The sequence below is a fragment of the Glossina fuscipes genome, unplaced genomic scaffold (assembly GCF_014805625.2).
Source record: "Glossina fuscipes isolate IAEA_lab_2018 unplaced genomic scaffold, Yale_Gfus_2 112, whole genome shotgun sequence".
NCBI lineage: Eukaryota > Metazoa > Arthropoda > Insecta > Diptera > Glossinidae > Glossina > Glossina fuscipes.
Window position 1 is genome coordinate 7,508,823 of NW_023998455.1, and position 10,916 is coordinate 7,519,738.

The 10,916-nt window shown below is 36.1% G+C and overlaps 1 protein-coding gene across 2 annotated transcripts; it reads left to right on the top strand.

Moving 5' to 3' along the window:
• Nucleotides 1-548: 548 nt before the first annotated feature.
• On the top strand, nucleotides 549-8,750 carry LOC119639471 (ankyrin repeat and sterile alpha motif domain-containing protein 1B). 2 transcript variants are annotated; one of them, XM_038036873.1, is made up of 14 exons: nucleotides 549-585; nucleotides 2,619-3,708; nucleotides 3,776-4,124; nucleotides 4,179-4,258; nucleotides 4,312-4,653; nucleotides 4,718-4,925; nucleotides 4,986-6,297; nucleotides 6,354-6,559; nucleotides 6,619-6,861; nucleotides 6,920-7,091; nucleotides 7,171-7,398; nucleotides 7,509-7,640; nucleotides 7,709-7,877; nucleotides 7,974-8,750. In XM_038036873.1, the coding sequence occupies exons 2-13, from the start codon at nucleotides 2,757-2,759 to the stop codon at nucleotides 7,865-7,867; spliced, it is 4,383 nt and encodes a 1,460-aa protein (XP_037892801.1). In that variant the 5' UTR covers nucleotides 549-585; nucleotides 2,619-2,756; the 3' UTR covers nucleotides 7,868-7,877; nucleotides 7,974-8,750. The 2 variants fall into 2 exon arrangements, with proteins under 2 accessions (XP_037892801.1, XP_037892800.1); XM_038036872.1 differs by having other exon boundaries at nucleotides 7,709-8,750.
• The last annotated feature ends 2,166 nt before the right edge of the window (nucleotides 8,751-10,916 follow it).

A 10,916-nucleotide genomic window follows, 5' to 3' on the forward strand; every position in this document is an offset into this window, starting at 1 on the left:
CTATGAGAAATTCTACATCTATTGTTTAACATGAGAAGTATACTCAGGCAAGAGTGAAAGCACAGTAGCATTAAGCTGGCGTTGGTGTAAATTAATTTCACATGTGCTCCCGTAAATGGTGGAAACGACTCTCATAAACATACAAGCGACGCGTTTATGGACAGAATAACAAAACGGGTGGTGTAAGACAAATGACGGGCGCACAGTGGAATTTTAATGACACATACAGCGAAACGCACATGTCCGAGTCCAATTGCTACTGTTAGAGAGCAAAAAAACTCACTAACTGAGTATCTACGAAAATCGTATAAAGAATTTTAAATAGAATTGCAAGTACGGAACCAAATACAACACACACAATTAGAGAACGCACAAAATGCAAGAATTTTAATTAAATGAAATTTTATTTTTTATTGTTTTTCTTCTTTTTTTTTTGTGCAATTAAACGGCATGAAAAGTAGTAGTTAATCTACAAACGGAAAATGAAAATTTCAAAGTTATTGTAATAGAATTAGAGAGAGAAAAAAAAAAAAAACGAAGTGAAAAATGCTTTAAATAAGAATAACAAAGTGAATCGGAGCTTAGGTAAATATATAAAGAAAAAGATTGTACAAGAAAAAGTTTCTACATGAATGCATTATAGGATAAGAATAAAAAGTGAAATGTGCAAAACGAGGGTACACGCCTTTTAAGTGCTATACTTGAAAAGGTTAAAGAAAAAAAAAATAACCCAACCTATAGCGTAAGAAAAACTTAAAAAGCTGCATTAAACTCAAAAACTCAAAAATTGCATTAGGAAAACCAAGAAAATTTTGTCGATATTATGATACCGTCGTACTGCTGTACGCGTGTATTGTGAGTCCGCATTGTTCACTTCAACAGAATCATTTTCCACATAATTCATTTATTTGTTTTATAATTCATAATCGGCCATTTGTCTCGGTCAATATCCTTTGACCTAAATTGTTGTCTCCAAGTGTGTACTCGGTTATCTATGTGCGAGTTTGTATAAGTTTTAAGTTTCATGTATACAAAGCTTAACATACTCGTCACGCTTGATTGTGCATCTGTTGATGTTTGTGTGAAGATTTTCATTCCAAAATTGTTTTTCTCATCTCAATTATTGCCTGTGTAACCCAATCCAAGCAAATGTCTGCCCATATTTTATAATCTATGACTATGACTATGGCTAAGTGCCCGTTACTTTTGATGTCTCTCCACTTCTGCTTAATTTTTTGTAAACACTATCTTCAGCTATTACGTCCTCTCCTTTTCCCTATCTATATAGATTTTATGACGCCACAGACTAAACACATTTTCAGTTTTTTGTTTTTTTTATTTTTGCTTTCTGAAAACTCATCACTTTACTACTGTTTGCATAGTATCTATAGAACACATATACATAAACATTTAGTTATGGCACAACATGGGCACAACAACATTTAAGTGATAGGGATGCGTATAGAGATGTGTATCTTTTTTGGGAGTTGTCTCCTCTTTTTACATATGTGTTCACATGTCGCGTTTTATCCTGTTTCCCAGATCAGCCAACATTACCACCGGCCATTTTTAACTTAGTAGTAATTCTGCGCATAAAACTCTGGAGTGTTTATGATGAGCTTCTTGTTTATTCTCTCTTTTCTTCCCTAGGACATAACCTACCTTTGTTAAGTTCATCGTGTGCTCACATAAACTTTTTTTGTGTTTTTTTTTTTGGTTTATACGTACACTTATTCTACACTCCTGCTGTGTGTCAATGTCTATACGTTTAACTGATATCTGTTGCGGTTAAGGTTTTTTATTATTGCCTTTCATTATAATTACGTGAATGCTTAACGTTGTAATCAAACGCATTCAGGTTTATAGCAATTAGCAATAGTTGTTGTTGATATTGTTGCAGTTGCCGCCAAAGGTCTGTTTTATAATTATAGCTCTGTTTTCGTGTATTGCCAGCTAATTTGGATATTTAGGTAAAGACTTAATGGCACATTATTTTTATGGTTTTGGAGATATCCAGTGATATCTTACAATCCAAACATATAAAAACAGCACTTTGATTACGCTACTTGGCTTATCCATGTTCATTTTTTTATTTATTTTTTTTTTTTATTTTTTTTTTTTTCTTTGAAGGTTTTTTTAATATGGGAATAATTTACTGATCCTTTGGTTTTTAACAAATTTAAATAGAAACTTTTGATAGTTCAATCAAAAACTGAAAGCCTTAATAAAAGTGAAAATAAAATAGCACAGCAAAGCAGATATAGAACAACATATAAAAATTAAAGAAAAAAAATGCGTGGCGGACGTGTAACATGAAAAAATGAACAAAACATTAAATAAATGTAGTTTAATTGCCAAATATAAAGAAAGAATAATATAAACAAATAAAAACGTATATGTATATATATATATATATATATATATATGAAAACTATCCCAACTTTGTTAGGGCCTAAACAACGAAGTTTGTGTTCACATTGGGCCTTTTCACACATCACCCCGAATCTTCGGTTGTTGATTTGCTGAAAAGCAGAAGAAGAGGAAGAAGAAGAAATATATAGAATAGTTTTTATTGTTTATTTTTGGTAGAGAGTAAAAATTATTATCCTTTCCCGCAGTTCATTTCAGATGCCATTTGATTGTATAAAACTGTTCGCATCACATTCAAAGCACCGTCATTAGCCGCAAGAAGCGACGCATTATATGCTGATATAGTAAACGTTCAATAATCATCGCATTTCTAGCCGAGATCAAGCATGGGAAAGGATCAAGATTTTTTGGAAGCTGCCCGCAACGGAAATATTGATTTTATAGAAAAAGTACTTAATCAGAAGGCGAAACGAGCCGGTCCTCTGGCTAGTCTACGCAGAGGTACTGGCGTAAACTGTCAGGATAGTGGTGGCTACTCAGCTCTTCATCACGCCTGCCTTAATGGTCATGTTGATATAGTAAAATTACTACTGGCTCATGAGGCTTCACCTAATTTGCCCGATATGAGGGGCTCGTCGCCTCTTCATTTGGCCGCCTGGGCAGGTGAAGATGAAATTGTAAAAATGTTATTGGGTCATCCGTATCGACCAGCGAATCCTAATTTACAGACCATAGAAAAAGAAACACCGTTACATTGCGCCGGGCAACATGGCCATACAGGCGCTTTGTCAATACTTCTAAGTCACGACGCAGATCCGAATATGCGAAATACCCGAGGTGAAACGCCGCTGGATTTAGCTTGTCAATATGGAAGATTACAGGCAGTACAAATGTTAATACGAGCTCATCCCGAATTAATAGCCCCTTACAGCCGTTCCAGTTTAGAATGCCAAACGAACAATAAATCTCGGCATTCTTCACCCTTGCCTCACTCAAGTTCGATATCTACACCTTCACCCTCTTCACCATCACAACTCCCATCACCGGCTACACCCACACGCTACGTATTCCCTCATACTTGCTTGCACCTGGCCAGTCGGAATGGCCACAAACCAGTAGTGGAAGTTTTGCTGGCAGCCGGAGTTAGTGTGAATTTATTAACACCTTCTGGCTCTGCTTTGCATGAAGCGGCCTTATGTGGCAAGGAGTCTGTGGTGAAAACGCTACTTAAAGCTGGAATTGACCTAAATGCTACAGATGCAGAAGAACGAACCGTCTTAGACATACTTAAAGAGTTTCCGGCACATGTCACTAAGCATATTATTGATGTTATAAATAGTAAGTCTGTAGTCAAATTTCTTTTAAAGTTCGTCAGATGCATTCTAATATGACTTTTTTTTTCTAGATTTACGTAATCAAATGGACACTGATGATGGCGAAGACGTAATTTATCGTCATCAACAACAGCCCAATCAGTCAACAAAACGTAATCATAATTCCAGCAGTCATTATCAGAGGCAACAACACAACAACTATTATCATTTCAATTCGAATAATCATTTATTAAATCATTCTCATTCCATGCAACAATCCTCGTATAATGGCAAACAAAGATTCAGCTCTGGCAATACGTTCAACGGCGGCGGTAAGTCACTGGACAGTGGTTTACATTTAGACGATTCAGGTGGTGGTAATCGCTTATATCATGAAATTACAAATTCACCAATTAGAAGTCACTCAAATGCATCGCATCAGTAAGTTGCATATGCTTGACTCACATGTAACGAAATAAATTGTTTTCTTTACAGTGATATAGCTGTTAGTCCGTCATCATCGATGAGTAGTTTTGAGCCAGCTTCGATATCGCCAAGGTCTAGATGTTCAACAGGTATATGAAATGTTTTTCATTAAATTCTTCTTTATCACAACATTTCTTTATAGGAGGAGTAAGCAGCTTCGTTGGTAACGCGCCCATATTAAGCAGCTTTGGTCCTGCCGCGCCGCCTAAAAAACCACCCCGACGCAATCTTTCTGTTTCACCGACTCACACGGGACAAACATTCAGCTATACATCACCCAATCATCAACAGCAATCAACATTTGGACGTCGGCAGATGCGTAGTCCCTCAAACGACAGTCCATACTCTTATCAAAGTCCCAGCAGTGTGGGAGGAACGAGCTTTGACGAATCGCAACTTAGCGATCGCCAAAGGGGAAGTCGTCTATTTATCAGTGCCCGGGAGACTACACGCTCAGCAGCAGGAATATCATTAAGCTCAAGTAGTAAGTTTTTGCCTCTTCAAGTTTCCGGAAAAAACTAAAGAGTTAATGTTTATGCTAATTGCAGCGGATATGTTAGAGAAGCGACATCACGATGAAGATAATGTGGAAAATTTAGTGCCAAATTCCCACGAGGAAATGACCAATTCAATGAAGAGACCGAAACCAACTCCAGGAAATGTTAACGATATCAAGGACACCGTCAATGCTGATAGTTCCTTAGCGCTTAAATCCTATAACCCAAATCGAAAATTGAAAAGGAATCGTAACAGCTAGTAAGACATTGCTAAAAGTTAATGGTGAGACGGTCATTGAAATTTTATTATTGCTTTCAGTTCTCTTTCAACGGGGGATCAAGAACAATCCGATCCTCGCAATCTAGTACCGCAGAGTCCTACAAACTATAAACAGCCACCGACGCCCGATCATCCCCCGCCATCTTCCAGTCAGGCGGAGAAAACAATACACGAGCGCATACGGCCTCTTAGCCAGGAATACAAGAGGCGCTCGGCTTTAATACATTTGCAAAGACAACAACAACAAATGATCGATATGGGCACTTCACCATTGAGGCATACGAATTTATCCAATAGCTCAAATTATGATTATGCATACGTACAGTCGCCTACCAAATTGAATGCTATATCAAATTCTACGACCATTTATTCTACCATAGAATCGGGGGCGATACGAGGCTCTTCGGGCTCACTCAGTTCCAGCGTGTCAACGTCAGATCACAGCGCCTCCACAGATAATGTTGAAGAGTTTGTGGGGGATGCTCCGTTTGCAGGCCTTATAAAAGGATCAATAGCTAACAATCGCAGATGTGAACCAGCTTATGCTACAGTAAATAAACCCCGAAAAACCAGCCCACCTCAAGTTCAGCTGCCACCGTCAAGACCGCAACAGCAATTACCTCCACAAGGCCAAATACCAGTTTATGCAACTATACATAAAAAACGAAGCATCTGCGCAAGCGACCAGCTCCTACAAAAGCCGAGACCACCCATACCGGCAAAACCTGTAGTACCAGAACGAAGACTTATTAAAGCTCAACCCCCACAACTACCAATATCGTCAAAAATATCACCAACCAAACGCGAAACAACGACTAATAACGCAAACAACGATGAGGACCATGTCATGAAAAATAGTTGCCCGGAAACAAACGAAGACAAAATAAGTGTTTCAAAAATTCCACTGGAAGAGAAAGATTCAATCAAGGATAGCGCACAAACTCAAGAGACAAATTTAGAAACAAGTGATAAGCTAAGTCATCAAAGTTCGTTGAATAGTTCATCGAACGAAGAGCAAGCGCAGCAAAACACACAAAATCACAACGAAAGTTCCAACGAAGAAAGCACAACTACAACGGCTACGACAACAACGTCAACCTCCCACGAAAGCAGTATTCTAAGTCCTTTCAATGCAGAAGAAGCACGCAAAAAAATCTCTGAAATCATCGAATCATTCGGTAGCGGTATCTTGAACAGCAACATATCACCCACCAATGACATAGATTTAGACTTTGATGATTTAGAAAATCCCACCGAAAGACAAGTTCTTATAAGTCGTTTACGTTCAGCTGGTCTCTTACATTTAGAAAGAATACTGTTCGAGAACGGCTACGATAACTACAAATTTATGGTACATTCAATTTAGTTGTGTCACGTAAAGATCTCTAAAGTTTCTTCATTCTACAGAATGGAGTGTTTGAGAAAGCGGATGTAGAGGCATTGCACATAACCGCTAGCGATGGCGACAAGTTACTTAAAGTTATACGGACCTTACCGAAAGCCGATTTTCAAGCGCAAGCCTCTATGAAGCAAGAGAATAAATCGCTTGGCATAACAAGTTTAAATCAATGGCTTACGAGTATTCAACTACCCGAGTACATAGAGTCCTTCAAGTAAGTTACATATAAATAATGAATTTATACCATTGGTGAGATATACGGTAACGTTGCAGTAAACATCTATACAACACTCTCGATAGTGCCAGCGGAGTTTGGGATGTCGAATTGCAAACCGTTTTGGAAATTAATAAACTTGGCCATCGGAAGCGTATTTTGCAATCTATGGCTTGTATTAAGCAAATACGTGAACCCAAATTAATTAATAATAAAGTTCCATTAAGTGGAAACGCAGCAACAATTAGTAAAGGTAAAGACACCGCCCAACGTCACTCGACGACGGGCTACCGCAAAAACAGGTTTGTGTTGAGGAACGTTTGCTCTAATTTTAAAATAATTATTATGCATTTTATCTAGACCTGCTCCGCCACCTCCCTGTCAAAAGCCGGCACAGCAAACTCCTCATCAGGCATCACTACAAATACGTGCGCCCTGTGAATTGTTATTAGATTTACCCGATAATTTACGAACTAAATGGCGTCACTCAGCAAATGCTTTGCTCAATGGACAAATTAAATATGAAGTTTATGTATGTTTACATCTACACACAAAAACACACACATCTCACTATAATAAACGCATTCGCATGCATCTATTATTTTCAATAGTATTTAGGCTCAACGGTTGTGAAAGAATTGCGTGGCACAGAATCGACACGCAAATCAATACAGAAACTTAAGCAGGATGAACAACAAACCACAGCTACCAATATGTTAACGTCTTCCGTGCCAGAAACTAATGCTGCCCGTAATCAATCATTTCAAAATCACAAGAGAATTCTTGTAACTCTGGCCATATCGTTTCGTGGCGTCGAATTCTTGGATATCAATACAAAGGTACGAATGCTGAAAACGAATGATAAAAATGTCAGAAAAAAAAGAAAAAAAAAGCAGAAAAATAGAGCAGCAATTACATCTAACAAATAATTGATTTATTAACTTCCTAGAATACCATTTGTGAACACGAGATACAAAACATTAACTGTGCTTGCCAGGACGCCGAAGATATGAGATACTTCGCGTATATCACTAAAGAACGAGATATACACTACTGTCATGTTTTCTATGGTGAAAATAAGGTAAGGAATAGGATAAAGGAATTTGCTGAGCAAATAAATTTCGTTTTGTATTTGGATTTTACTTTCAGGATCTGGCTACTGAGATAATATTGACATTGGGACAAGCCTTCGAGGTAGCTTATCAATTGGCTTTGCGTGACGGCATTATTAACACACCTTTAGCCACCTTGAATAGCGGCATTTTACATGGCCTTGAACTTGCCGCCACGAACCAAGTTAACCAATAGAACTCAAGAAGTAAGAAGACTAAATAAATATTCCACTCATTGATTTGAAATTGTTTCAATGTTTTCTTTTTCAATTTTTGTTGCAATCGATACACACAACACACAGTACAGTACAGATTTACTTACTTACTTACTTGCTTACTTGCAATATGAATATTTTAGTTTTTAGATAATTCGAAAGAAAACGATGAGACACGCGCAGTGATTCTAGTCACACAATCATAAATTCGTTCAAAGTAAATAAGAATATAATTTTAGTTAGTGGCGAGCAGGTAGTTTCAATACAAAGTTTCTTCTTAAAATGACTCGAAGAACATTTTCTAAAGAAAATATTTTAAGCATTTTTTTTTTTTTTATATTACGTAATATATAAAAGAATTTTTAGAGAAAGTTTTTGCACAAGATAAACAAATTTTTTCAAATTGCACAAAATGAAAGTAAACATATTAATTAATAGCAATTATTAGAATATAATTGAGCTTAAAACAATCAAATAATTTTTTTATAAAATTTTTTCACACCGTCAACCAAAATAATTTCATTTAATTTCATTTCATTAATTAATTAATCATTACTTTAGTAAATGTGTGATGAGCAAAAAGGAATAGCAACACACATACGCTTTGCCCTTACTTTACTTGTACGCGAGCGAATGATGCGGTCTATCAAATTTTTTCTTCTGCTTGCAACACCCAAAAGAACACCCTTCAGAAGTCCTATAACGATCATAATAGTTTAAGTTTCTGAGTGAAATGTTCCACTAACCTGGCCATCTATTTCCCGTATCCTTGAGACGTGCATTTACTTTAAATTGAATACAAACAGCAAGACGAGACATGCGCCAAGTCCAAGGCGATACGTCGGGTTTCATAATGGACGTTCTACGTAAGGCAACTATTGCCGAAAAATGTAATTTTGATAATATTATATCACTCATTGAGGGATTTATCTGAAAAATCAAAGCAGCCAGTTAATAGATTGGAGACGGTCGTCGCGGGCTCAAAAATCGCAGTGCCCTTCAGTTCAGTCGGCGATAAGTCGTTCCGATCACCCATTAATTCTCTCTTTTTTTTTGCTCTTCTTTCTGACCATCATGGTATTGCACGTGTAGGGGATGCCCCCGGATGATTGGTCCCATTGAAGAAGAACCAAAAAAACTTACTATCCTAAACCGTATGCCACTATTCTGTCCCTTTTTTAACACGTACAAATCTGAATTTGAAATTTCGAATCGATTGTATGTTATCGACTGCCAGACTTCTCAAAACGCTAACAACTGAAAACTTTCAAAGAGAAAACTAAAACTTGGCGCAAGATCTACAAGTTCATTTTAAATTCGCAAAAAGCGAAATGGAACCACAAAAAAAGTCTCAAATTAGTCCTTACTTGCTCGCCGAGAGTCGCAGCCTATTTAGAGGGAGTATTTTTCTATTTTGCCTACGAAACTGAATTACAAATAGATTCGTCAAGTAAGACAACTTTTTCTCTTGGCTTTTTATGCCGCACACCACTTGTAGTACAAGGCCATAATAAGTTTTTGCAGATGTATGCAAGATCTAGAGGAACTTGGGATTGATTCGATCCATCTTTCATTATACTGATCGACTCAGAATCACTTTTTGGCATCGACATTGTTTTCTTGTGTTCAACACACGCATCGTCATCTTTGAGATCTTTTAATTCATTTAAATTACTCTAATTGGGCCAATTTTGTCGATCGCTTCACTTATAACATTTTATATTTGATTTCCTATTAAGCGAAGTGGTGTAAGGCATTCAATGATGGGCCGTGCCCTGGTATAGTGCTATTAAAATGGTTTTTACTTTGAAAGTTAAACCGTGTGCGATAAGTAATTAATAAATGCGTTTGTATCGATTCGAAAATCTTGAAAGCGTCTATCAAATGTATTGAGAACTCAGGGAACTGAGAAAGCACTAGTTAATTAAAAATTATAAGGTAACATTATACCCTTTTGCGAGCAGTACGATACACTCAAGGTATCAGAGCTCCTACGTTTGTTCGTCACGCATTTGCTTAACAACAGGAATTATATCGTAAAGCTGAAACAGTAATGATTTCGAAATTAAAGTCACGCTTTATTATGCATATAAGATTTTAAAATAAGAAATAAGAAACGATAACAAAAGAATTAAAGCACAAAACCGAACATTTAATAAAGTAAAAATATTTCAAATAAATTATTCTGCAACAACAATTTAATTAAATAAAATTTATACAATAAAGCGAAACATAAACATTCCTTAATGATATAAAATGAAATATTTTTTTTTTTTTTTTTTTTTAAATTAAATTAAAAAATCATAAAAAATATTAAACGAATTGTTCATTTAAACAACCAGAAACTGTAAATAAAATCTAATATTATTGTTGTTATAAAAAAAAGTAAAACCATCTAAAAATATCTTAAAAAACTAAAACCGAACAGAAACAAAAAGACAGAAAGACAGAAAGACAGAAAGATAAAGAATCATAGTAAAAAGAGGTCTTACGATAAACGTTAGCAATTAGTTATCCTACGCAGAGTACATAATAAGTTAAAACATTAGAGCTTTTTCTCCCATTTCTGTTATCGTTTTCTTTCCACCCATATAAAAAGATTGGTAAAAAATATAATAAACCGATGATGAAGATACAAAAGTAAACAAATAAATGAAATCATGTTATAAGCTTTAAATGCTTAAAAATATATTTAAAATATTTAATTAAAAATTATATTAAAATTGTTGTAGGCTTTGAATTAAATGAATGTTGTGTAAAAATCGTAGAGAATATAAATGACAAACAACTAAGAAATCTGTGCTCGCTCTAGAGCGAACCTTGTTCACCCATTATCGTGGGATATATATATGCAAATACACATAAGCTGTTAGACGTGATTCGAAATATTTGACCGATTTATGACACTGCTCTAGATCCCGATAGATAGAAAACATTCGCAAATGTTCAATCCTCTTCGAACTTTTATATAAACACGTTCAGTAGACCATGAACCAAGAAATCCGGTCCTTCTCCCAAATTCCCGAAACG

Excerpts from the sequence above, each read along its gene's own strand:
- LOC119639471 (XM_038036872.1), top strand. The coding sequence starts at position 2,757 with ATGGGAAAGGATCAAGATTTTTTGGAAGCTGCCCGCAACGGAAATATT. Across the intron at positions 3,709-3,775 it reads TATTATTGATGTTATAAATA|ATTTACGTAATCAAATGGAC; the intron begins GTAAGTCTGTAG and ends TTTTTTTTCTAG. Across the intron at positions 7,092-7,170 it reads AAATTAAATATGAAGTTTAT|TATTTAGGCTCAACGGTTGT; the intron begins GTATGTTTACAT and ends TATTTTCAATAG.